At 35.1% G+C, this 27690-nt stretch overlaps 2 protein-coding genes across 3 annotated transcripts; one reads left to right on the forward strand and one right to left on the reverse strand.

Moving 5' to 3' along the window:
• The first annotated feature begins 3117 nt into the window (after positions 1–3117).
• Positions 3118–6232, forward strand: LOC124641583 (dynein light chain Tctex-type protein 2B-like). 2 transcript variants are annotated; one of them, XM_047179725.1, is made up of 5 exons: positions 3118–3261; positions 4272–4328; positions 4677–4806; positions 5287–5436; positions 5816–6232. In XM_047179725.1, exons 2-5 carry the CDS (start codon positions 4310–4312, stop codon positions 5979–5981), a joined length of 465 nt encoding a protein of 154 aa, XP_047035681.1. In that variant the 5' UTR covers positions 3118–3261; positions 4272–4309; the 3' UTR covers positions 5982–6232. The 2 variants fall into 2 exon arrangements, with proteins under 2 accessions (XP_047035681.1, XP_047035689.1); XM_047179733.1 differs by having other exon boundaries at positions 3120–3326.
• Positions 3558–11941, reverse strand: LOC124641574 (SET and MYND domain-containing protein 4). Its single transcript, XM_047179714.1, has 7 exons — positions 11487–11941; positions 9923–10118; positions 9415–9774; positions 8589–9230; positions 8161–8376; positions 7785–7908; positions 3558–3997 (listed from the first exon to the last, which is right to left on the reverse strand). Exons 1-7 carry the CDS (start codon positions 11806–11808, stop codon positions 3806–3808), a joined length of 2052 nt encoding a protein of 683 aa, XP_047035670.1. The 5' UTR covers positions 11809–11941; the 3' UTR covers positions 3558–3805.
• Positions 11942–27690: the final 15749 nt, after the last annotated feature.

The following is a 27690-nucleotide window of genomic DNA, read 5'->3' on the forward strand; positions in this document are numbered from 1 at the left end:
CGAAACCACTATATAAAGAAAAATTTAAATTTCATTGCGATAAAGTTGTTGTGTAAATTGAGAGTTATAATTAGAAGTGTTTAAGTTAATGTTTTGAAAACTTGTTTAAGTTAATGTTTTGAAAACTGATGTGTTTCTGAAGTAATTATAAGGTATTTTTAATTTATGTTCATATATTAAAAATAGGAGAAGGTGTTAGGAATTTATAGTCTATGACATTTAAAAAATGTAGGGTTGTTAGTCTATAAAAAAGAATGACTGTGGTGTGAATTGTCATGATGTAAAAAACTAGTGAGAACAATGTTATAATTCCTAACAAAATGTGATTGTATTTCTTTAACTATTAATAAAGGCTTTCAAGAATACCAGAAGTTTGAATACCTACAATAAAGTACGAAAAATGCGATACGGACTTGCGATAAACTGCGTTTTGTAATAACGTTTTTTCAAGGTCGTACTTAAAGGTGGATTAAAGGTAGTACAAAAGCCGATACTTATTTGATACCGCGTTTTATAATAAGAGGGTTGATGAACATTTGTTTTTAAAATTTTTATCTTTTTTTTTGAGATACGTCACTTTGTTATAGGACATGGGGCAATTTTGTATGGATTGTGATCCGCCTTCTTTAAACTTTTATCTTTTATGTATGCAAATATGTATGTATATACTAGCTTCTGCCAGCGGTTTCACCCGCATCCCGTGGGAACTACTTCCCGTACTGGGATAAAAAGCCGATAAGTAGCCTATAGCCTTCCTCGATAAATGGGCTATCTAACACTGAAAGAAATTTTCAAATCGGACCAGTAGTACCTGAGATTAGCGCGTTCAAACAATCAAACAAACTCTTCAGCTTTATAATATTAGTATAGATTTATTAATTGTTTAATAAATTGGATTTCATCTCTCAAAAAAAAATTACATACAAAAATAAAAACAAATATAAAAAAGCAAGTGACAAGCGGGCTCTGATACACGTCCATTCGGAACAGGGCTACCTTGATTCAGAATGAAAATTTCCGTATGTATGCGGCGGTCAAACCAAATTGTTCGCAAGCGCTGCGTTCGGAATGACGTCATCAGGTTTTATTCCGTTCTGAGTACCCGAACGCACGGAGAAAATTTTAAACCGAATGTCAGGTTTTTTTTCGTCCGGAAAAAGTAAGAACGTGTGCGCTCTTGTGAACATTTTGTATGAAAAAAGAGCATTCCGGTTTCCGAATCAGGAATCCTGATCAGGAAACCGGATCAGGAAACCGGATGTGTGCTGCCGGCCTAATAGTAAACAGGACTGCGCACATATAACCAAAAAACGAGCCGAGTGAAATAGTACGGAGGCCGTCTGTCCCTTTCTAATAGGGTGACTATGAGATTAAGCTATGTGAGACAAATCCGAATTTGCTAAGATTATTAAACACAGATTGGTATTGAAGTTTTAACTAACGCAGTTTGTGACCTTAAAATACTAATACAGGCTTTTAATAATTAGCGGGAATCAGCCGTATCAAAAGCAGGAAGATTCCAAGTGACGACTGATTTTTTTGTATTTTTGTTTCACATATAGACTGCTGAGCATCATTGCCATCCAACGTGGCAATGCTGCCAGCCTCTTGGGTACACTCCCGGTGGGCAGCGATGAGGAGTTTTTTGATGCCATTTTATAATTGTTTTTAGTTGTATATATGTATAAATAAGTTTATTTTTACGTCATGTAAATATGTACATCATCATCCTCCGAGCCTTTTCCCAAACTATGTTGGGGTCGGCAAAATATGTACATAAAAAGGTATAAATAAATAAGACTGCTGAGCCATTTATGTCGCCTTTCTTCATTTTTTGGGAAGCTATAACAATAGTACAACAGTTTTAAAATCCATCACACATATTTTGCCTCATTACAAGAATTCATGGGCACCCTAGTTATTTGATTTACGAAAATGTTATTATTAGCTAACCTGTGGTACGATGTATTGCAATCACCATAGGATTCACTTTTACAAGTATAAACGCAACACTTTTTCACAATTTTAATAGTTTAAATTGATTTAATACAAAAAAATATGAACAAAATTTTATACGCTGATTACGCGCCAAAAATGTTCAGGGTTACGGCTAGAAAATAAAAAAAAGCTAAGTACAAATTTATGTTGTTTATGTTTTAAGAATAAATACGAATAAATAAATGCGATTTTTATTAATTTGTTGACTTACAATTGTTAAAATAAGATAAAAATATAAGTGATTCAATTGTTTTATTGGGAAGACAAAACTGTTGATCATAACATTTTTTTATGCTGGCAAGGTGTTAGAGCGAGACAAACGGCCTCCGTTCTAACTATCCCTCTCGGCTCGGATTTACCTCTGTGTATTATGCAACCAATTTAGTACCTTATTGCGTTGGAATAGAGTTCATTTTCGTAAACATATATTTTGAGAGTGCGCAATCTTGTTTAGTATATTACATCTATGGTTCTGGTCATAGATGTAATATACCCTGAACATTCTTGGCGCGTAATCAGCATTTAAAATGTTGTTTATATTTTTTGTATTAAATCAATTTAAACTATTTAAATGGTGAAAAAGTGTTGCGTTTATACTTGTAAAAGTGAATCCTATGGTGGGTGCAATATATCGTTCCACAGGTTAGCTAATAATAACATTTTCGTAAACCAAACAACTAGGGTGCCCATGAATTCTTGTAATGAGTGAAAATATGGGTGATGGATTTTAAAACTGTTGTACTATTGTTATAGCTTCCCAAAAAATGAAGAAAGGCGACATAAATGGCTCAGCAGTCTATATATGAAGTAGAAATACAAAAAAAACAGTCTTCACTTCGAATCTTCCTGCTTTTATACTGCTAATTCCCGCTAATTATTAAAAGCCTTTATAAGTATCTTAAGGTCACAAACTGCGTAAGTTAAAACTTCAATACCGATCTGCGTTTAATAATCTTAGCAAATTCGGATTTGTCTCACATAGCTTAATCTCATAGTCACCCTATTAGAAAGGGACAGACAGCCTCCGTACTAACTGTTTCACTCGGCTCGTTTTTTGGGTTTATATGCGCAGTCCTGTTTACTAATATTATGTCTATGGGTTCTCGTACAGCGAGCGTTTCTGGCTGTCATTTTGAAGTTTGTTTGGTACTGTTATTGTTGTCATAGCAACAAACGGAAATCAATCTTTGAGAATTCTTTAATACGATCACGAATACTATATTTTTCGCTAATCGAAGCTCAAGTTATAAGCTACATTTACATGTAAGTCATTTCAAACAATAGAGTCGTTCCAAGAAAATATATTTTTATGAGGATAAGTTTTTAAGGTTAGAAAAAATATTTTTAGATTCTAATGATCCTCCAACTAGATCAGATGTTCTAGTGATAACTGGCTAGGCAGTTTTGGCTGTGATGCCTTCGAGTTATCTTTCTACCAGTGGTACTTGGACCGCCTAGACGGCATTATAACAGCACCGTGCATAGCATTCATACTTTTTTAAACTGGATACCGGTAGAATATCAATTCTGTTATGTATGCAAAAAATAAACAACAAGAATTCATCAAAACATTATTTATTTAAACTTTCACAGACTGTCTTATTCTAAGTTAGTAAGTGCTATAACTTTAATCATTACAAACACATAAAAATTTCCTTTTAGTATCTAATAAGTACTCATTAAAATATTGATCTTTGATCCTCAATGGTAACCATAGATACACCCTACTTAGGTAAGAATCTAACACATAACTAGAAACATTAATAATGTTAAACTTTGACAGTATCGGTACTCAACGGTCAACATACTAAACAATACTGTAGTTGCCCATAGCCAACATACAACGTCTAAGATCCTGAACGCAATCATAGTAGGAGCGATATGGAGGGGAGAGTGTGTTGTCATAGAGTTTCAACACCTCAACAAACTTCTTCATTGCTTCTCCATACTGCCCACCCTCCATCGCAGCGCGGCCCAGACGATACATCATTTCTGTGTCCTGAATTAAAAGAAATCATAATAAGTTAATAAATGTGCACTGTAGCTTTCCTTATGTTTTGGAATATGTATATCTTGGCTGGGGCACTGCCGTGCCCTCAAATAAAAAAGGTTGTCTGGAAGAAATTGCTCTTTAGTGATAAGACTGCCAATTGTACTTCTCTTTTTTCGTTATATCCAGTGTTCTTTATTACTATGATGTACAATAAAGAATAATCTAGGTACCAATCTGTGTTTATAAACTAAATTGAAATAAAAATGTGTGTTTATTTCAGGTTCATTTGAAACTGATGCTTAGAAGTTTGGGTTCATCATGGCAGACGATGAAGATGGTAAGTACATCTTGTTTTGCTCAACAAGTTTATTTAATTTTTAACTATTTATCGTGTTTGATTATGGCAATATCCAAACTAATATTATAAATGCGAAAGAAACTCTGTCTGTCTGTCTTTCTGTATGTCTGTCTTTTCTTCATGCCTAAACTACTGAACCGATTTGTGTGAAATTTGATACAGACCTAGTTTAGAACTTGAGAAAGGACATTATTACAAAAAAAAATAAACGGACATACAGCGCCATCTATTGGTCAAACCAAAAATTTGCCGGAAGTCACTATTCCATGCGAACGAAGTCGCGGACAAAAGCTAGTGTTAAATAAAATGATGTTCATCTTTTTGCAGATATTGATGAAGACGCACCAGTAGTAGAAGTCAAAGACTTAGATGTACCGGTGGCAGCAAGCCCCAGTCCTGGTGAGGAAAAGTTACTAGCACCCCCTAAATATGAAGTCAGACCTGGACTTGGGGAAAAGTAAGAAAACCTTTTATTTGACTGTATGAATGATATTGATTTTTAATGGTGCCTGCATTTTTTACATAACATATGGGCACCTATCATTTTTTTTAGGGTTCCGTACCCAAAGGGTAAAAGGGGACACTATTGTTTTCGCTCCTCTGTCCGTCCGTCCGTCTGTCTGTCACCAGGCTGTATCTCATTAACCGTGATAGAGGGTTGAAATTTTCACAGATGATGTATTTTTGTTGCCGCTATAACAACAAATACTGAAAACTAGAATATAATAATGTTTTGGGGGGCTCCCATACAACAAGGTGCTTTTTTGTTCATTTTCTAAATACATAATGGTACGGAACCCGTCGTTCGCGATTCCGACTCGCACATGGCCGGTTTTTTTTTAGTTTTGTGGCCTCATACTTAGCGTATCATAAACATATAATATAACAACACCTTTTGTTGCCTTCAGGGTATAATAAAAAATGCTATGTCTTCCAGATTTCAAGCAGCCAACGTGCGAGAAATAATCCTGACAACAATGCAGGAGCAGCTAATGGGACGTCAGTACCGGTCCGATCAAGCCCCTCGTTGGGCCAAAGTCATTGCTAATGGAATACGACAGAGGGTGCAAGAGCTTGATATGAAAAGGTACGTTATTTAAATAGTTTTGTTGTTAGCGATAGTGGGATCACTGGATTATTGTGAAGAAAAATGTTCAGGCAACGAAAGAAAAGTTAAGGCTACTTTATAGTCACATGTATAATTACGCTTAGCCCTATGGGGTCTAAGGAAACAGAAAAAATGCGGACTGGCGATGCAGTCTAGCAGCCATAGCATAAACAAAATAAATAATTTCTTATGTATGGCACAATGATTAAGGGATACAGGGAACCAGTCAGTGCCCCAGCCAAGTCTCGGGCATAGCTAGCATTTCCATATTACCCTTTTCTCGAAGTAATATGCCTGACTTCAGTTGTTTCCTGTATCATTTATGAAGTGGCATTATTAAATGTTTTTGTTTTTTCAGGTACAAAATAGTAGTACAAACAATGGTGATAGAAATGAAAGGAGCTGGAGTGAAATGCGCACAGAGATGCATATGGGACCCTGAGACTGATGATTACGCTGACGGCTTGTATAGAAATGAGACCATATTCGGTTACTCTACTGTCTATGGTCTTTATATGTACTGAACTGGCAAGATAGAAAAAAGTAATAATAATACCAAAGCTGGATACAATTTTCGTCAGGTACGCATCTATTTAGGCTAGGGCCACGCCATTTTCAGATACGGTGAATGTCTCAGTATTTTGCACGAAAATAGTTTTTGATGTAATGTTAGTATATGTATGACCGTTTATTTAAAGGTACGTATCATGTATAATTTTACATATTTCATAACAGTGCCTTTTTCTTTATAAGAATGAATGAATTTTAACTGTAATTATTGTTTTCTTCACTACATATAAAGTTGGAAATAAAATAGTCTGAATTGTTATTAGATTGATATAGTAAGTTCAACTCAGTCTTGCGCGCGGCCTTATGTGTGGGTAACCCTTGTACATACACAGTGACTTTGTGTGCGTGACAAGAGGTACAGTCGGGTACAAATACAGTTATTTAGAGGTTACGGCTGTTTAAAGAAAAACAGTTATTACGTAATTTAATGTTTATTTATTTATAATGATTCTGAATCGCTACTTGAAAAATCAAATGATGAATTTTCGGATTCGCTACTCTCACCGAGGTAAATTATAAATTTTGACTCCATGTCAAAATGTCTATAGTATTTTTCTTTTTTCTTTTGTACATGTCGACAAGTATTACCCAACATCCCTTCATCAATATGACTTAAACGTTCATTTATGAGTTTCATTATTTCCGTCTTATTTTGGTCGACATTATGCGAAGCAATATTATTTTTTAAATTCCTCACACATTTTGTTTACATTATTATACTAGATTATACGTCTTTTTACATTCTTAGTCCACACTTTTATTTATTGTCCGCGTACCCCGAGATCTAGAAAATATGTAAGGAGTATTTAATTCATCTTAGATATTTCACCTCATTTATTTCTTAGATACTGTCAACTTCAATTTGAAAAAACTTATGAGAAAATAATGAAAAACTGTAAAATGTAATAATAAAAAGCTTTGAATGTTGTTTCATTTTTTGAAACGCTACCTGACTCCTTAAACATTTTCTCCGTGAAAAACTAGACATTTTCGTAAACGACTGTACCCATAACAAAAAGCGATAAGAACACGTCATGCTCGGACGACGTCACTGTCACACGAATGAAAGTTGTATATTTACAAGCCGACGCACACATAGGGCCGCGCGCAAATCTGAGTTGAACTATCTTTACCTAGTTATAAAGTTCAATAATTACCTATGTAACTAGATTTTACTTAACAAATAAACTTTTTACATAATTTTCATAGTTTTATTACGTAGTCAGTAATAACATGAAATTCTTTGATATTACATAAACTGAATTTTCAGCAATGATGAGAACGTCACGGAATTTTCATGTAGGTAATACTTAAAGTTTACATAAAATATTGGCACCTAATTTGCAGTTTTGCACATACAAAATATGCTCTATAATAAGTGTTACACAAGTTATTTCTCATGTATGTTTTGTTTACTATATAATTTTCAGACTCACTCTAATATTTTCATATGCGGATGCCATATTACAAAATCGTTTTATATAGGCCCTAATTTTCTTTGCATATTTACATGAATATCTAATGATTTTTGACAACATTAAAATGTCTGTTGGAGGTATCACGGTTCACGTATTCTATTTCTTGGTACGTAGGTACCTAGTAGGAAAAAATGGGTCTTGGTAGGTTGACTAGTAGAGTGCTAAACCATTATTTACTGTCTCATAGGTCGTGTATTGGGTCTCGGGTTTGATTCCCGGGTCGGGCAAATCGGTTAGTACGTTTGATTTTTTTTACAAAGCAGCAGGTAGGTTACTTACCTGCAAAGCCTTCAATCCCTTCAATATGTTGGTGTACTGCTGGCAGAGTCCACACTGCACCATGAACTCCTTGCAGTCGTACGGAACAGCCACCACGTTGGGGCAAGGATTGTCCGAATCACATCTGTGAACGTAGTTATTTAATATTCGAGTGTTTATTTTGTCTTCTTACATACCTAAAAGTTACCTTTTATGTCACGAAATCGTGAAAATTATTATAGCAATTTCGTCTTTGTTTTCTAGTAGTAATAAAAATCAAAGCTTTCAAACTGTACTTCGACTAATCTAGATGGTGCCACTGGTAGCGAAATCGTTTCCATTCATGACTTACTCGACAGTTGGTGTTCACAGACAAAAATTAAAATATAGGTCTTACTTGAATCTCATGTAGTTTTCAGTCATCTCTTCATACGTAGGCCACTTGTGTTCACAAGGTGTGCAGTGGCAGTCGAACCAGTACTGTTCCTTCAGCTCTGCCTGTCTCTTCTCTTTGGGGACGGTCGTGAAGATAGGCCCGTAGTTCTCGGATACTTCATCGCCTTTCTTTATGTTCTTGACTGCACGCACCACGATGTTGTTGCCGCAGAAATATCTGCAATATTTATTTACATAGATTTTTTTGTCTCAGGAGGTACCAAATCTCTCAAGGAACACTTGCCATGAGGGAAGAGATAGGGGAAAATTAAGAAAATATAGAACTCTGTAAGGTTGACATTGTAATATAGATTACAAGATTGCGATACTTATATCTAGTTGACGCATCTACCATCTTCTTCAATCTAGGTATCTGATAGGCAATCTTACCTCACTACTCCTGGATCGCAAGAATGGTTAAACAGCGCAAGAGTTGGGAACACGGCTCCCGCCAAAAACGTTGACTTCCCTTCATGTTTGATGATGTTCTTATCCACTTTAGGCTTAGGACATTGTAACTCAAAAACTTCGTGAGCATTAAACTTCAGGATTTGTAGATTCTTGAGTATAAGACCACCAAAGAGAGCTACATCTTCCTTATATTTGTCATCTACAGCTAAGGTCTTCAGTTCTTCAACTTCTACAGGTTTTGCTCTCGGCTTACCATCGAAGTAACCACTTACTTCCAGCAGTTTCACAAAGAAAGCTGTCATTTGAGTTCTGTGTAAGAAGTCTAGCTTGGACCTTTTATCTTCATGAGCTACCAAATGGTAGATATTTCTGTAGTCATCAGTTTTGTAAGGGCCGCTGACTTTCGTGTCTATGTCTTGAATAATACTCGTGAAATATTCTTTCTTGCGCTGTGTGATCATCCTCAGTGCTATATGGCAGGTGATAGAGCACCCTGACTTCCATATAAGCGGGAGAATGTGACACTCGAAGCCATGGTAAGATTTCTGTGCCGTTTCCAAACATTTATCGCTGCAGAAAACAACGTTTGGGCATTTTGGACAGGGGAGTGGAATTGGGCACCTGGAAACAAAGAAATATTTAGAACCTATCATCATCATCATCATCAGCCTATCGCAGTCCACTGCTGGACATAGGCCTCTCCAAGTGCACGCCACTGAGATCGATTTTCAGCTTTTAGAACCTATGTATAAGACAGGCAATTTCAACAATAAAAAGACTGTAACGACTGATTTAAAATACTTACTTTATGAAACAGTTCTGGCAATGTGTGCTGGAATATTCCGCCAACAGAACTCCACTATGAGGTTTTTCCACCAAAAGAATTTCTCCCGCTTCTATGTCCTTCGTGGCTGTTGCATATCTGCCTCGAACTTCCTCATAATCTATCTGAATGGCCTCCGAAGCTGCCGGGTACTGAGGGTTATTCTTCCCAGGAAGTTTTGGCTTCGGTGGAGTCTTTTTCAAAGGTTCAGGGTCTTTGGGGTTTCCGGCTAAGACGAGACCTTTGTTCAATATTTCTAGCATGAGTTTGGAGTCTGTTCTCATCTTTTGTCTTTTCTCTTTGTCCAGTTTTGTGGCTTCGTCTAGTGAGCTGATTGTATCTCTGAAAGTTAATAGAAAGGAGGTCAGTTTAATACTTTGATCCCATACTGCCACTAGATGCCCTGCACGTTTAATAAGAGTCCATTAGGAACCTACAGCGTTATTAGTCTTGTTATATGTCCATTAGTACAATATTCAGAATAACTTACTGAAAAGCGCTGACAGCTTCTTTATTCCTCTTCAGCACCAGAAGGCACCTGGCTCTCCTCTCGTAGACCTTGTACCTCAGATGACGGGGGTAACCCAAAGATAGGCATCGTTTGATATCAGCTAGAGTATCTTCATATTGCTCCAGATGATTTAATGCTGCTGACCGGTTCGCCAAAACAATTGAAAGTTCTTCGGCTGTGAAAAATAAATGAAATGAGTGGTTAAGAAAGCTACGAGCTATTGGTAGTTGAGGTAAGGAATATGTGACTTTTAGTAGCCTCTCCCAGTGCGAGGGTATGGAACCTCTTACGCTAACTCCCATGCCTCTATATACTGGTCCTGCTAAGTCACTTCATACAAAACATTAATAAGTTTGAGACAGAAGAACAGAGACATATCAGAATCAAAACGCGAAGAAAGGATATGCCCAATTTCATACAGCCTAAGCTTAATGTCGTTAAACATGCCTCAAGAGTGCAATCAGTAAATCTGTTCAATAAATTGCCTGTAGAATTTAAAAACTCTATGAATCCAAACGAATTCAAGAGAAAATTAAAGTCATTGTTATTGAAGAAATGTTATTACAGCATAGACGAGTTTCTTAAAGACAATAAAAAATAAATCAAAGTTATATGTAATTTGTTGACTGACATACCTACATTTGATAATTATTTCTTTGACATATATTACTTTTGCTTGAATTTATACATTTTATTACACTGACATTATACCTCTTATGTTAAGTAGAACCTATGTGGAATGTTGTATTGTTGTAAAATTTTTGTATTCTTTATTCTTTCCTGGCTGTATAATGATTTTTTAATGTTTTTCTTTGTTATGTACCTTTATTGTCAAAACCAACTGTTCGACACAAATGTAAATTTGTTGAAGAATAAATAAATAATAATAAATAATAATAATAACTGTTTGCTGTCTCGAAGATTGAAGTTATTCAGGAAACTTCATCTTTTGGTAAAGTACATACCTACATTAGGCATCGATATATACATGGTTGTACTACGTAGGTACTTTAGGTTATTTAATGAAATAGCTACCTAGGTACCTACTATTAAGATCGTAATACCGAATTATTTATTGTTTATTTCTTTGCTCAAAGAAGTGCAACGTACATTTGTGTACTTATATTCTACAATGTCGCCAATATTAAACAACAAAGAAGCAATGTATGCGTAAATTAAACAGAAAAAAATAAAATCATCACTTCTATTTAGAATACCTCGAATTGTTGAGGTAAACCGCTGAAAAAAGAATTTGTGCATTAGCGTTTAGGTTTCAGATAATAAATATACCAGGAAAATCTTTTTTACGTAATTCAATTATTTGAAAATGTAATTGTTAATTGAACATTGGCATTTATTGCGGTTAAGTGTGCATCATTTTCTGTAAGACTAGGCATAGTTAGGTTCTTATTATAAAATCGTCAACATAATAGGTATGGGAAGTCAAACCCACTATTTTTTTAAAGCAAACGCTACGTTTGTTTACATATCGAATGACCTTTCACGCACACACGTGCAGTTGCACCTTGTATTACGGACTTACTTTCTTTCTCCGGCATGTGAACCATACTCTGGCTGTACAACTGCATCGCCTTCGCCCAATCACCTTTCTGCACAGCTTTATTCCCCTCATCCTTCAACTGGCGCGCTTTTTCCAAGTCTTTTTTCACTGGAAACTCGCCGCCCGTCTGGCATTTCTGCAAATCGTCGATAACATTGTAATTTCTGACGATCGGTAGACTGCACAAGTAGGAGACACGCTTCGCGTTGGATTCTAAATTGGCGAAATTGTTCCTCGTCACGTCATCCAGAGAACTGTTAATCGTTTCGTGGAACTTTTTAAAGAAGCCCTCGTCTTGAGACATTTTCTAAGTAGTGATGCACATGTAACGAATGGTTATTGTAATATTTATTTTAGGTTAGTCACGTAGAAAGCCGGCGTAAAAGCGCGCGGAGTACTGCTCCGTGTTTCTATTTTTAAATTTGGAACGTCCATCTGTTCTTCACTTCAGGCAGATTCGGCTCTAGAATGGTATAATGTTTGATGCATTTGCTCTGACATGCGTGAAGTCATTGCCGGGAATCATCATGAGTGGAAATCGCCAATGGGCTATGGAAACATAATCATACTCAGATCTACTACCTACTTCAATAAATTGGATATTCCAGACTGATTAGTTCTAGAACAATACTAAATAGTATTGTTCTGTAAATATAGGACAAAACAAGACATGTATGCGTTTGTTTGTGTAGATAACATCGTAAGTCCAGTTAAACACGCGACCACCTTTGCGTGCGAATCTATTTAGCACAGCCCTGAGCTTACTTAGTTAATTAAGCTCCATTTGTTTTATGAATTCCTGGTACCTACACAATGTTGTGGCCTACATTAATTTGACTATTATTAATTAGCATCGTTCCTTCTTGTAAGGCTAACCCATCAGTTTTATTTTAATATCAAAGTAGGTAAATGAGTAAAATTTATACTGCCCTCGTTAAATATAAATAAGAACTTATGTATGACCAAAAGCTCTGCGCGAACTCTTTTAGATATTCACTGTTGATATGCACATGACCATTTTAATTCATTTCGTCGACATCATCTCATAAAGCGAGGGGTCAGTTATCATAATCAGCACAGTTCAGTTTTGGGTTAGGGCAACTTTTCTCTATATCTCTATTCCATTCTTACATTTCCTTTATTTATTTTTCAAACCAAGAAATCAATTTACCGACACAAGATAAATTCACACGTTTCGCAGATAGGTATTCACTTACCTATCGTTGCATGAATAATATTCTGCATAATGCACCGGTGTGTCATAGAATTATAAAAGTAATTTGAGATAAAGTAGTTTCGCCATATAATTTTCCATAGCAAACAAAAGCATTCATAATAATTCATGGAAAATGTGCAAAGTGCTTGCAATGTTGGCAATTCCGAGTACGGAGGTCTTATGATCTATCTATGGTCACTAGACCAGTGTTACTTGACCTAGCCTAACGTATGTATGTCACAAAGGCGTTTGACAAAACTAGGTTGTGACCATTTGCTTACAGGTCAGGATATTATGGTTTTCTGTGCATTTCCGAGTATTTTCTTTATATTATGAGATAAAAGCTCTACTTTGAAACCATTACGTGTTCTTCTAAACAGGAAATAACAATAGATGTAGGTAACCTAATGCTTTGTTCATATAAATATGCATTATTTAATTGTTTTTGTGTTTTCATTTTGAATTTAATTTTCCTGTTTCAGGTTTCATATTTTCAAAATATGTATGTTATTGTGTTTATTCGTTAATGTTGTCATTTACTTATAACGTTGGCTTTAATTTTTATGTATTTAAGGATTGTGAATAATTACTTGCTGTTTGTTATTCTAGTTAAGTTTATTTTCGTGATATTTTAATCACTTACAGATCCTATGTGTCTATCTTATATTCCTACCCTTTAAGTGAGCAAAACCACAGGAAAATGCAAGCAAAGTCATAAATGTCAATATTCGAGCGCATTATTCATAAAGTTGCATAATTATATTCTAACGTAAAGGAAAAGTCCTTAACAAACGAAATAAGGAACCAATCCTCAACATCTCTATGAAAAAATTAAATTCACCTCGACACGACCTTATTAGCAAAGTGCATTGTAAGTAAACAAAACATAAAACTTTAATAACTTAGCACAAAGCGAGACAGCCTTACCTACTTACCTTATAATATAATATTTCCTCGATTCTCGGAAGATCTCAGATTAGCCGGGCGATTATAAATGGCTGCTACGAGAAAAATTAAACTTAACTCAAGTTCTTTTCCATTGACGTCATATTAATAACACTTAAGTGATGCTTCTAAAAGATTTGTACCTACAAAAGTACATTTAACTACTAGGTAGGTACTATTGTTTTCGATTCACACGATTTTCGTTTCGATGTTACAGTTTTTGTTTTGGCTGCAAATTATGTTACGAAATTAGAGGTTTCGCAATATTTCGTCGGAAGAAAGAACTATTCTACTCGGTAGGTAGGTACTACTCAGGAACTGGATTTCTGGAAATGAATGTAATCAAGAGACGCAAATAAACCGAAGTCCTAACCGCATTCAAAGCAGTTTTTGGGCTGCAGGATTGTTCCAAAAGGTATCCGCCCTGGAACACGAACGTCAGTGGGCATTGTAAGCGAGTTTTAAGTCATTAATACTGCACCCACTTTAGATGGGATCATTTGATGATTTCCCAACTATCGAAAAAGGACACTTTATAATATTTCTATTTCTTTCCCTGTTCTTCGATATTTGCTCTTGGTATAAAAGCTTCTAAAAAGTAATGCAATCAGTGGTGTCCTATTCCACCAACTACATCTTCATAACAGTTAAATAATCTGGAAACGCAACCCAGATGTCTCACAGCGCCATTATAACCTGGAAATGAAACTGGAGCCGTCTGATACCATCGGGGACATGTTCACACATTATGCGTAATGAGTTGCGCGTACGCATTGCGCAACCAACCTGGCATATTCGATTATTCACTAACAACGTTATGGTTGATATAATTTCTCTTCTAATGGACGAATTTTCGTCCCTAAAGGGTTTATGGGGTATAATTTAGTCCTATTTGGAAGTTTCTGGTGATTAGCTTCTTATGTGGTACCTAAATTGGATATTTTGTGAACTGATTCTTAGGTTCTGTAATTGGAACAAGAATTGTAGGTGAGGAATGGAGGTACAATTTCTATTATATAGATAGGTTCCATTAAAGGATCTAGGTACTTAACGATTTTGAAATCACTTGTGATTTCAAAGGAATGATACTTCCTTTAAAAAATAACATTGTGTATTCTTTCGATTTATGTAAAATCGATTTCAAAAATACTGCCTCACGTTTTCACGCATGTTCTTTTGCTAGATTTCTCAATTTCTCAAAACAGAGAACAAAATGCTACGTCCCTTTTCACGGAAGAGAAATTGCCAGCAAAATGCGTTAACTGTAGAATATAATCAGTTTATGCGCCATTCTTATTGCAACTGCAGCCTGCTTGTGCAACTGACACTATCTATTCATCTGTCTATGGTTTTATAACGCCATTTGCAATCAACTGTATCTTGCGATCAGACTTAACACACGTGACACTCCCATATGTGTGCCTTTTAGATGACTGGCTGTTTTCTTTAGTTTTGCTTGCATTTGAGATAAACACTTTGATCACTTGGTACATGACCGCATGCATTATTTCTCGATCCGGATTACACAGAGATGTGGTGTGTCTATTAGGAAGACGTAAGAGATCACCGCTATTTACCAGAGGTAGGTAGGGTCCAACAAAAAGGGTGAGCCTTCCGGGTTCTGGGTGACACCCGGTCATATCTATTCGAAATTCGCCTTCCAAAACCACTATGTTTGGTAAAAACAGGATCTACAGACGGAAGATGACGACTGTTTTTAAAGAGAGAATCATAATTTTGGTGCGATCAATGTTAAGACTGAACGTTGCTTGGTTACCAGGATTCAATCAAATATACTTAAGTAATAGGTACCTACTCGTATTTCATGATAAAAAATTGGCGGGTTAAATGCATAGCTGACAAAGTAACATTCGCATTATTATAGTAATACCTAACGTACAAATACATTGAAACGCCACGTGGAAACTTATAAATCATTTATTTGTCATTATGTAGCACCTGAGTAAAATGATAAGCAGCAGAATTTTCCAAGTCCCGTCGTGACCATGGCGCATCATTCCTGTGACTAACTGGCTGATCTGACTAATGACGATGTGCTAATGACATAATATATGCAGTCTATTGATCGGCGATGTCGATAAAGTTAATTGAAACGTTTGAACGTGAGAAATAGACGGCCAAGTTGAGGCTAATATTATGTCGCTTCTAGTTTGTTTGTGTAGGACAGGCTTTTCTTTAGCAAAACGGCCAAAGCCTTTCGTGTCTTGGCTGTACCCAATATTCTATATATCTGTAGTTTTGCTAGTCTAGAGATAGGAATTTGACATTTCTTTTGTGGAGCCAATTTAAAAAAAAATCTCTAGTAATGGAATTAACAGATAAATAGAAAAGTTTGAATATTGAAAATGGCCGTTAATTAGCCATCCGCCCAATAGTTACATAATTATGACAAATATTGTCGCTTCTTATTAACTTATACCTAACTTAAATGGGATATTATAAATTGCATATCAAATAAATAATCGCCTATCAATAAATACTCATCATTTATATTCTTTTTTACATCAAATAACTTACTCCACTACAAATAAACTAAATGTTTAACAAAACTCAAACTGCAGATAATTCGAAATTATACATCAATATGACATTACTTTTTTCCTTATAATGCAATACAGTTAAATTTATTCTTGTACAAAAATACTACATACAAGCATTAAATACTGACTGCACAGCAAATTTTCCATATTTCATAGCAAAATAACTATCCCAGTCGCATATTAACCAGTAAGTACAACAAAACCTGTTCATCATATTAGTCTTAATTTTCAAGAAGCCATGCTCGGCAAATTTAATGATTATTATAACAAAAAAATCCTGTCACATTGCATTATTTCTAAAAGCAGAACAAATTAACTGAAATCTCATGCAGCGTACTATGAAGATGGTAGAATTTTATTTAGATTCAATTTATTTAGCACATTGCCATTTATAACCTTCAATTAAAAAACATTGTTTTAAAAATTGAAGCTAGCAACGAAAACGAATCGCTGCAAAACCGACTCCACGTAGTCTTATTTGCCCTACCCCTAGAGTGCAATTCAAAACCGCGTAGGCGCGGAGGGGCGAGGCGGCCTGCGAGCTGAGGCGCAAGTAGTTTTAACGCTCACCGACGCGGTTGAGGCTGGCCGGCTCTGCCGGCCAGTAAGCCGAAGCTGCGGTGGTGAGCGTGAAAACCATCTGCGACGATAAGCTCGCATGGGACCGCCGGAGCCACGAAGCGCCGGAGCCGTGACAGAAGCCATGCTTGTTGCATGCTTACTTCCATGTTGCATGCCTGCTTACATGCTGCATGCCTGCTTGCATGCTTCAGGCTTGTTTGCATGCTTCTTACAGGAAAATAAAAATTCCAAAAATATGCCAAAATATGATTCTGACTATAAACATTCTGAAATATGATAGTTCTGCCTTTTAATGACTACTTAACTGAAATGTATGCCAAAAGGAAGTACTGACAATGACTAAAAATGTACCCGCCCCATTTTTTTTAAGAATGTGCAAGCATATCATCGGACTTGCGATCCGACTCAAGTACGTGGCGCCAACTGCAGAAGCTAAAAATGAGCCTATTGGGCAAAAAAGGAAGCGTGGACTCTTATTAAGATTTCAATAAATTACAATTTTGCATTTAATTTTATATTTTTTTGCTGATCTCATTATGTGGTAATTAATAAATAATAAGATGACTGTGACTAATAAAATGCTGTTTTATTCAGAAAAACTGCTGTAAATAATATAAAAATAGAAGCTACATTTAAAAGGAAAAAACTTAACATGTATTATGTGCATTAAGATTGTTAGCTGTGCATTGATGAAAAAGCTTTTGCTTTAGGAAAAATCGCTGTACGCTACGAAAATAAATTGTAGTGTGTTTAGTGATATTTTGAGTTGAATATTTTGCTGTGCAATCAGTAATTTTGATGGGAATTCGGAATTTTACTGCATAGAAAAAGGATATTTTTTGATTTGCGTTTAAATACTACCCAACTTAAATTAATTCTACCAAAAGTATGTAGGTACCATTTAACACTGCATCACGATGTAGGTAGATACATTTAAGAAGAATAAGCGGATGTACTTAATGTTTGACGAGTTTTTATATAAAAATCCAGTTTTAATGCATTACGTGACTTGTGTCTGCAATAATCTGTGAGGTGTTGTAAGAGGACACCTTATTATTGTTTTTATTAAATTTTTGTTAACAATAAACTTAAGTAAAACATTTACCCCCTTACTTACAAAAATCTCTAATCACCTTCTAAGCAACATTTTAAGTAGTGATTAAATGTTAGTTAAGACATGCTTAAGCGAAGTTTATAAGTAAGAATTTTCTTAAACAGCCCTTAAGTATTACTTATTATTTAATTCACGTTTATAAGTAGGGCTGTTCATTGTGGTTCTTATCTTAACCAGAGGAAATATAATAATAACGATCACTTACGATCTGAAGCTAAAATTGGTAAGTAGTTGTCCCAATATGACTTACCTATGTCAATTTAAATATTAATTGAACTATATAAAAGTACCTAATACTAGGATAGGTGATCTCGCCAAACTTTATGAAATCATCAAGTTTGCGGAAACTGTAATTAAGTATCTTTACGGATTCCATTGAAAAAATGTCTTAAAAGCTAGAACTCATTTTGAGAGCGCCCATTTTCAAATTTCGCTGGGACATTCGTGAAAAAAAGTAAGACAGACTAACTTACAGTAAGTTACAATTGCACATTAGATAAGTGAATAGTTATTATTCTCCTATCATAAATCAACAATAGGATTAAATGTTAAGATAATGCTAATTTGCGTCATCTATACTAATATTATAAAGAGGAAAACTTTGTTTGTTTGTTTGTTTGGTTGTAATGAATAGGCTCAAAAACTACGGGCCGTTTTTAAAAATTCTTTCACCATTCGAAAGCTACATTATCCACGAGTAACATAGGCTATATTTTATCCCGGTAGGGCAGTAGTTACCACGGGACGCGGGTAAAACCGCGGGAAAACGGCTAGTAACTTATACATATATTGTGTTAAACATAGGTAAGTAATGACATAAAATATACCTAACTTTGTAAAGGAGCATCATCTTGCATTCTGCACATGAAAATTGAATACGTGTCTGTTTAAGTGTCAATTTTGAAAAAAATCTGGGCAAAGTTGAAAAGTGATTTTAAAAAATGTTAACAACAATTTAGTTTTGGCATGATTTAAAATAGGTAGTTACTGATTTAATACGTCATCTACATCTCTACATAGGCAAGAGAAACTATTAGATTCAATTAGAAAACCGCGATAGCGTTACTTTAATATTAGCACATTTTTTCAGGCTTTTTATTTTTCTACGTTAATACACTTACAAGCCTATTTTGTGAAAAATATCTTACCAAGTATATGAAGGTGAAGTTCCTATAATGTTTCTGCAGATTATGACTCGAGAATGTCGAGGATGCGTGTACGCAGGTGACGGTCACGGTCAAACGCAGGCGACATGCTTCCTGCATAAATGATGGGTGTTTACGAAAAAATATTATGATTGGTCATATTATAGCTAGCCAGCTATTGAAAAAAATCACATATTAAGACAATTGTGTGAATAAAAGTATCGGCTCTTTAAATATCCTCTAACCCTTCTCGGCAGTCGGATAAAAGGGGGCATAGTGCTTCCTACCCATTGTTGCAAGTGCGGAAAATATAGAAGGAAGAAGCTGCAACATGACATTTTGCAAAAGTCAGGACCTTCAGTAGTTTATTTTAATAATTTATGAGATAAGATATTATTTTATTATTTCGGAAATTACCTTTTACTTACCGGAAATTATTTTCTTTATGAACAATATTTTATATCAGGGTAAGCAGATGCCATAAAGAAGACCTATTTAAAATTATTTATATAGACTCGTTTAATACGTTTGTATCTATAATAAACAGTACTTACTTGTCAATCTGAAACAGGAACTGAGCTTAAATGAACTGTAATATGCGCAGACGCACGGAAGCCGCTGCGCTTTACGCGAATTACGTACTTGGGTAATTAAATTAATCTAATTACACTCTGCACATTTTCTAAAGGCAATATATCATTGAGATTTTCTAAATAAGTTGACCGTTACTAATTCTGGTTCATACATCATGACTGGTTATGATGTAAGTACTCACTTTCGTAGACATTGTTGCAAAATTAATATTCAGTGACAAAAAACGACGGTATCAAAGTCTTTTCCATTATTAAAATAATTGTTTTTTCCGTCAATATTTACAAAGTACAGCACCCCAAAAACGCCTCCCCTTTCATCACTTCCTAGTGTTATGGCTGAAAAGAAGAAGTGAATCAACAAACTTCTATTCGGTGAACGAGCGTTTTGGAGTCGGTCTTTTGATATGTGACGTTTGAACGTGTCATTTTCAGCCTACTTCACGACGTTCCGGTCACCCATACATACACACTTACATACCTACCATGACCAACACAACTGTGCCTCAACCCGCCTCATTAAACTTTACTACCAAATGCTTGCCAAGAGGATATGCATAAACAACTGCATCCTACAACATACCTGTTTAACTTTCCTCAGAGATTTCATCAGTCGTGTTTGTACTCCGAATGAGCTGGGTCGTGGCCTGACCCATTGCCATGGAACTTATGCAGTTATGGCTACACTTTGCCTTGCTAATTACATATATCCAGGATCTTATTTCTGCTCTACTTAGCTGATTTAGGCTCTAGTTTTTCTGAATAACCACATAATCAACTTAAGAAAATTTGGGTTAACTTAACATATACTTGCATTATAGTGCGTATATAAAAACTCTGACATGAGATCCCTTCTCTTTCGCATACTTTTAGGGTTCGTGGGTTTTCTTCTTACTTTTGCTTGCTTTTTTTCTGATTTATCTAAAACATTTTTCTGGACGTTGGAAAAATCTTTTGTCATTAAAATATTTTTTTTATCCCGAAATATTTAATGCCTTATTATTACATAGCTAACACAAACACTAAAGTAATGATTATCATTTTCCATGCCTAAATACGTCCTAATGTCCTAGGCATCTTCCTTGTTCCTTCTCGAAAAGCAGCTAGGTCATGACCTAACCTACCTCCATAGTCATACAAGTCCTTCCGATTGTCTCCCGACTTCCTCCTGCCAATTATATCCTCCTTCTCATTGGCACTCTTTACGCGCGCCTTATTACTGGCCGCGGTGATGAATATTTATTTCATTGACACTTCGTTTTTTTTATTGTAACTTTACCTTCCCGTGTGAGATGTAATGATGTGTTTATTTTTATTGACAGCTATCAATAATGCAGTATCTACAGTACTTAAATCTATGAAAAATTACATAATTGATTCAGAAAATGTAACAATTTTGGCAGCATTATTGTAATTGAGGTTACCTATAGCTATTTTGCATTTACTGCACCTAAAACTTATATTTTAATCAAAAAGAAATTCTTTAGAAGCTACTCTACGCGAAAACTGCACTAGAATCTATATTTTTCGCAATTTTTACGACCGTAACATAAATTTTTGACGTAGTAGGTAGACAGAGGTGTATCTCAATTAATCTCAATATTCTAGAAATCTAGAACAATAAAACAATAGCCTGACAATAACACAGTATATTCTGCAATTAAAATGTATTAAGATATCTCTCAGATCTTTGCAGACAGATTATCCATTTCACTTTTTGCCAGTAAGGTAGGATTTGGAAATTTTCCCTCGCATTTTGAGAGTTATCTTCATATGGAATGTAAAAACTCGTAAATTAATTATTACGTCATGACTGCAGGAAAAAATCTTTAGCTGTTGCATGTAGTCAGCAGTTTTTTTGTTTTGAACAAGCCTTTTGCTGGTCATACATGTCATCATGATCAATGAGCAACTTTCCTGCTTCGTTTAAAGTTCTGAAGCGTGTTGAATGTTGATAATAAATTATAGCATAGTATATATGGTGAATATTGTGAAAATGTATTTATGCCCGGTATCTGATCACTCATATCGGTGGTTTACTCATTCATTTTATTTTTTATATAAACCTTTGGATTTGATTCTGGCATTTTTTATTTTATAGGAGGTTCGATTGTTGATCGTTTTTTATTTCATTGGAATGACGAAAAAGGAAAAAGTTCCGTAATTGAAAATCCAAACAAAATTAACTGTTTGCTTAATAAAATGATTTCATTGTGTTTGAAGAATGTCTAGAGTTAATATTTGGAATACGTCATACTTTTGTTATTAGAAGGCTGAATGGCGCTTGGGCAGGTTAGTTTTATGAGGAAAAAATCATTATGAAACAATTTTCATACGCTCCAAATATATTCCTGATAATGGTTTGAGAGCACTGTGCTCACTAGGGATACCAGGTGTGCACCAGGAATATATTTTTCATTATCGATACAGTAGCCTAATAAGCAAGTACTTGGGCAACTCTACGTAATCAGGCAATTAATTATTTGACCTGCTTCGAGCTTTAAATTCAGTTTTTTTGGAAAATGAAGATCGTTTCTCGGCTGTTCATAGCATAGTTATCTTTAATCCCGAAATATCGGTAACAATTGAATAATGTAAATTTAAAAATTATTACAGCATTATCTAATAATTCTCAAGATGTAAAAACCAGAAATTGCTTATCATTGAATCATCTAATATAATTAGGTATATTTTATACAATGTACACACTATACATATATACAAACTTAAACTACTTATCTTTATACAAAACTAAAAATATCAATAAATCATCTAATTGGATTACTTACTAATTATTCTTCATTTACATAATCAAAATGTGGAATGTAAGTAGGTATATGTATGAAATACATTTTATGCACGATATCAGGTAATCCTTTCTATTATCTGCACTTACACGATAAAACATTGCTCAATGGAATTTTACGTACCTACGTAAAATGAATAAATTGATGCTGAATGAGAGTGCAAAAATTTAATGTAAGATGAGAATTATACCTTGAACATTTAGGAAAATAAATTGGGATAAGCACACTATAGACTAAATAGTCAGACGACTGTAGACCTTTTTAAAATAAAATTTTGTAAAGAACATCTTGAATTCAACCACATTTTTTAGTAGGACTGATACCGGCCGGGTAAATACCTGATCAAACATAAAAGTTTGCAGTGTGCCCCAGTGCAGGTATTCTAAGGGTCTGTCACTATTAAAGCGAATTGTGTCCTATATGAAGCAACTGCCTATTTTACTTCCTCAACCCACTCAACTTAGTTATCCAGTTAATCTGATACCCCTTTGTAAGACTAGTTGTCAGACTTTCTGACTTCTACTTGCTCGCTCGTCGCTTTTCTGGCGTCGCCTAATCTTACGATAGATCGATAAGCGCGGCTTTGACTAAGCCACTTCTAGCAAAACTATTAAATGATAGTACAGTGGAATTAAGTCCAGATAAAAATTCGACTATCGGACATAGAACTTTGTAGTAGGTAGGTACATACGCACGAAAATTCGTTGTAAAGATAATTTCTCAATATTTAGAAATTTTCTTTAGAGAACCGCCGAATCCTTCAGTTATTATCGATTTTCCCAGCTGAACTCTTGAAGACATTCCATTTTTATTTGAATTCCCCATAACAATTTGAAATATTCAAAAATCCAAACATATTTACATATCTTCAATATAACTAAAGTCATATAACACGGTTGAGTCTCGAAAAATCCGCGAAAAAATCCAACTTTTGTTCACCGTTCCACCTGATTAAGTTTGCCTTGCAAATTCCAACAGCGGCCTTGCTCTAAGATAATATTAGTGTACCAAACAACGTAAGATAATATAAGAACAATAGTGCCGCCTTATCACACATTACGTCATCACGGTAGCTCTTATCAGTATGTTATCACTTTCACTTGGGGCTACTCTGATTTTAACGGTGATCTGATAAACTAGATTATGTTATGTAAGGACTTTGTTTTATGTTGACAGCGAGTTATTAGGTGACGTTGATGTTATTTTAATATTCTTGTGTTTATGAACTGTATATTATAAAGCTGATGATATTGTTGGTTTGCTTGAACATTGTTATCTCAGTAACTGATGGAATATGAATTGAAAACATATTTTCAATGTTAGATGTATGTAGATAGTCCATTAATCGAAAAAGGCTGGAGGGAGACTATTTTTTATTGGGGTCGTAGAGTAACTCCTACGGGACACGGGTGAAAACGCTGGCAGAAGCTAATGATTTCGTATTAGCAATTCCTTACTCTCTTTTATGAGGATAAACAAATCATTTAGAGAATATACGTATATCGAATACCTATTTGGTAAAATCCACACCTCTAATAATGTAACTTATTTTATTAAGTTTATCCAGGTCGACAAATACCAATGGGCAGGTAAATCAGTAAGGTAAAAGAAATGGGATGAGCCCATAGTAATAAAATAATTTGCTGGTTTTATAGAATTAAAATATTTACCGTCTTTTTATTATAGCATACACGGCAAATGATTAATCACCATCACTTTACCCATAATGACTTCAAAGTCATCCGACACGTTGACAAATCAATCTAACATTATATATGTACATACAAACGACATTAGTTGAATATCATGCTTGAAATGATTAATGTTGAGCTCTTCACAGAACCAGGTAATGAGTTTAAAACCACATGATATGTTGACAATTAAATCGACATGATATACATGTTTTAGACAGGTGTAAAACAAAACTACAATAGATAAGTAGTTGAGAACCATGGTAAGTATCGCTCACCCAAGATTGTTATTAATCTTACGAATCGTCGCTTCGACTGCCCAGCCTAATTTTCATAGGATCATTTATTTTTTCAATGTGTGTGATCATTATCAAACTGTTGCGGGATTCATCATCCTGAACGTTTTTCCCAACTACATATGCTGCGGGAATGTTCGAAATAATTGGAACACAAACGGCTTCAGAAGGCATAAGCGTAGGTTTTAGAGGCCCCCAAGCTACTGACTCGATTTGACTGTTGGAAAGCCACGCTCTTCTCGAGTAACATAGGCCATATTTTATCCTGGTACGGGCAGTAGTTCCCACGGGACACGGGTGAAACCGTAGGAAAACGGCTAGTATTTCCATATATTTCTCTAGAAGTACATATAATTAGGAATATCCTCTGACGCAGTTCCATCACCGTAATGAAGACAACGTTACAAGAACGCTTCCGTTGGACAGATTGCATTATAATTGCAATCTGCGCGCGCGCAACGTCGCCCACAATGAGACGCGCAACTTATTCTATTACAGTTTAGGTTGAAGTTTCCATTATATTTTAATAATTTCGTGTTTATTTTTTGAGGTAAATGTATTTTCTGATAATAATATTGTCTTCTCGGAGGTAGGGGTGGGAAGAATGATGGAGAAAGATGATACACTGGCTTCATATACATATTTATGAAAAGCTGTGAGGAACACGAATTTCAATAGTTTTCTTTTCTTTCAGGTACCTACTGTAACAAACATACAAAATCTGGCGCAGATTTTCTGGGAACCCAAAGCAATTTCGGTCTTATTCAGAAATCACACCGATCTATTTTTCAACGACCACATTAATGAGGATAGTTACTAGTATTAATGAAAACAAGAAAAAATCAATGATGTTATGAAGTTATCAAGTTACGTCACGTGAATCTATACCGTAAGACAATGTACCCGCGCCAAGCACCGCACGTCGTGATCAAGCCAACCAGTAGCATAATAATGATATTAAACCGTCATACTATAACATAGTAATGGCGCCAACATCGTACTCTTATTCCAACAAAACAATATATAAATTACTTTAACAGCTTTGCGAGAAATCAATTTAAAAATAATTCACTTATTGTAAGAATGATGGAAAATATGTTAACGATATCGAAGGTATGATATGGGGAATCGATATTGTGAATATGTAATGAGGTTAAGATTGCAAAGCTTGATAGTGGTATTATAGTTCGGCCATTCAGAGAATGCGTTCCTGACACGTCGCGATTGAACTGACGACGTAATAACATTCATTGATTATTGATATAATAATGTTGTTTTAATGCTCCTCAATTGTTAAAACGGTAAACAACCAGCAAAAATATTTTTATCGTAACTGCAACGCCATTGCAAAGTTACGTCGTCAGTTCAATCGCGACGTGTCAGGAACGCATTCTCTGAATGGCCGAACTATAATAGATGTATTTAGCTACCTATGGGAAAAATGGAAGCAATAATTGCTCGGGCTTGTTTAAAGACGAAGTTCAGGCAACCAAAGCTTAGGCTGTAAGAAATACAGTTATAAATACATATAGGTAGGTACAACAGGCAACGATAGCTGTATTTTAATTGCAGAAATGAATTCTTTTAATGAAATTTGATGGTTTTTAATTTTTGTTTGCTTGTTTTATTTTATCATCGTCAGCCCTTATACCGTCTCCTTGCAGACACAGGCTTATTCTCATACAGAGAAGCTTATTTTTTTAGGACCTTAATTAGTAGTTGATCACTAACAGATTGCAGCTTCCATTTTATTCGTAACTACAACAGTAATGTTTGTAAAGCCTAAGTATTTATAAACACGCTGTTTTTTATTCCGATCGCTTCTTTCATCTTTAGATCTCATCGCACTAATGTATGTATATTGTAAATTGATTCCTATACATGCAAACAGCCTTAGTTTTATGCAAAACGTTGGAGTAGTATTTGTTGTGGAATACGACAATTGCTTGGTGGACGCGAGAAGATTATCAATAAATAGTTATTTACTACGAGTAATTTAGTATTTAATTCCGTCATGGACGAGTAAACTGGGGGAGGCGAGGTGACATTTAGATGATAGACCTCATGTCGTAGTCAGAACTTAAGTTATTTTTGGGTTTGTACAAAATTATGTTGTGACTAATATTGAGTCAGCGCAAATTACTAGGTAGTCTGTACCTGAGTACTAAAAATATATGTATTACGTAATTAATAATCTACAATGAATAAATCTTTTTCTTTTTTTCTTTTAAAGTTGCAGACGCTGCGATGGAGTTTTACTCCCTCTTTAATAGACAATGATGAATCCTGCTATATTCCATTTCACGTTAAATCTCCTTCTGTCTTCCTTCCTTTTCCTTTAATAAAGAAATTATTCTTTACCACTTACTTAACCAGATGATAGGTATCTAATTATTTAGTGCTTTATCAATCAAAAACAAGTCGCCATCTATGGTTGGTTTTCACGGCGGATAAAGAATTATTCACGCTACGAATTCTATTCTTTCAGTTATCTTTTGTTTTAATTGAAATCTTTAATACAACGCACGTATCTAGTAGGAGCGTAAAAACCATATATGGGTATTTGGCAGTGATGTTAATTTTCATAGTATCTGTATTTATGAGGAAAAATATAACAAAAAATCGTTACGATTTAGTGAAGGTATACTTACAAAGTTACCTAGTTACTGTATGATTAAATTATAAAATACGTTTCTGTTAGTAAGTACTAACGAATTGAGTGCTATGAACGGATTGCACAACTATTAATTCAATAAATACAGGTAAGTAAACAAAATAAATTACTAAAGAATGTTTCATGAAAAATTGCTATTTGTCATGAAGGAAGATGGACGGCATCAATCACTTGGTAGGAAGAGGGAGTTTTTTAATGTGAAGGCGTTAAACCAATCAGTCAATAGCACGGAATACCTGAATGACTGGACTGACCCTTCTCAGACATACAATGTTAGCTGTTTCCCGCGGTGCCACCCGCGTCCCGAGGGAAAGTACTGCGCGCAACCAGATAAAAAGTATCCTATTTCCTTTCTCAGACTGGACTATGTGTGCCTTTCATTTGAACAACATTTAACGCAAAAACGTTACATTGGTAATATTACGTAATAATACGTGTAATATTTTTGCCACACACAAATGCGGACTAATTAGAATCACTAGTTTTATCCCTATGGTCACGTCTATTGCGGTTCAGTTCTCAGCGTTTTGTTTAGTCTGCTGTGCTTTTGCCGTTGAAGTACAAA

The sequence above is a fragment of the Helicoverpa zea genome, chromosome 2, assembly GCF_022581195.2.
Source record: "Helicoverpa zea isolate HzStark_Cry1AcR chromosome 2, ilHelZeax1.1, whole genome shotgun sequence".
Classification (NCBI taxonomy): Eukaryota; Metazoa; Arthropoda; class Insecta; order Lepidoptera; family Noctuidae; genus Helicoverpa; species Helicoverpa zea.

Bases quoted from the DNA above. Each gene is read 5' to 3' on its own strand.
- LOC124641583 (XM_047179725.1), top strand. The intron at 4,807-5,286 runs GTAAGAAAACCT...TATGTCTTCCAG, and splicing joins AGACCTGGACTTGGGGAAAA to ATTTCAAGCAGCCAACGTGC. The intron at 5,437-5,815 runs GTACGTTATTTA...TTGTTTTTTCAG, and splicing joins CAAGAGCTTGATATGAAAAG to GTACAAAATAGTAGTACAAA.
- LOC124641574 (XM_047179714.1), bottom strand. From the start codon at position 11,808: ATGTCTCAAGACGAGGGCTTCTTTAAAAAGTTCCACGAAACGATTAAC. The intron at 9,775-9,922 runs GTAAGTTATTCT...ATTAACTTTCAG, and splicing joins GAAGCTGTCAGCGCTTTTCA to AGATACAATCAGCTCACTAG. The intron at 9,231-9,414 runs GTAAGTATTTTA...CTTTGTTTCCAG, and splicing joins TGCCAGAACTGTTTCATAAA to GTGCCCAATTCCACTCCCCT.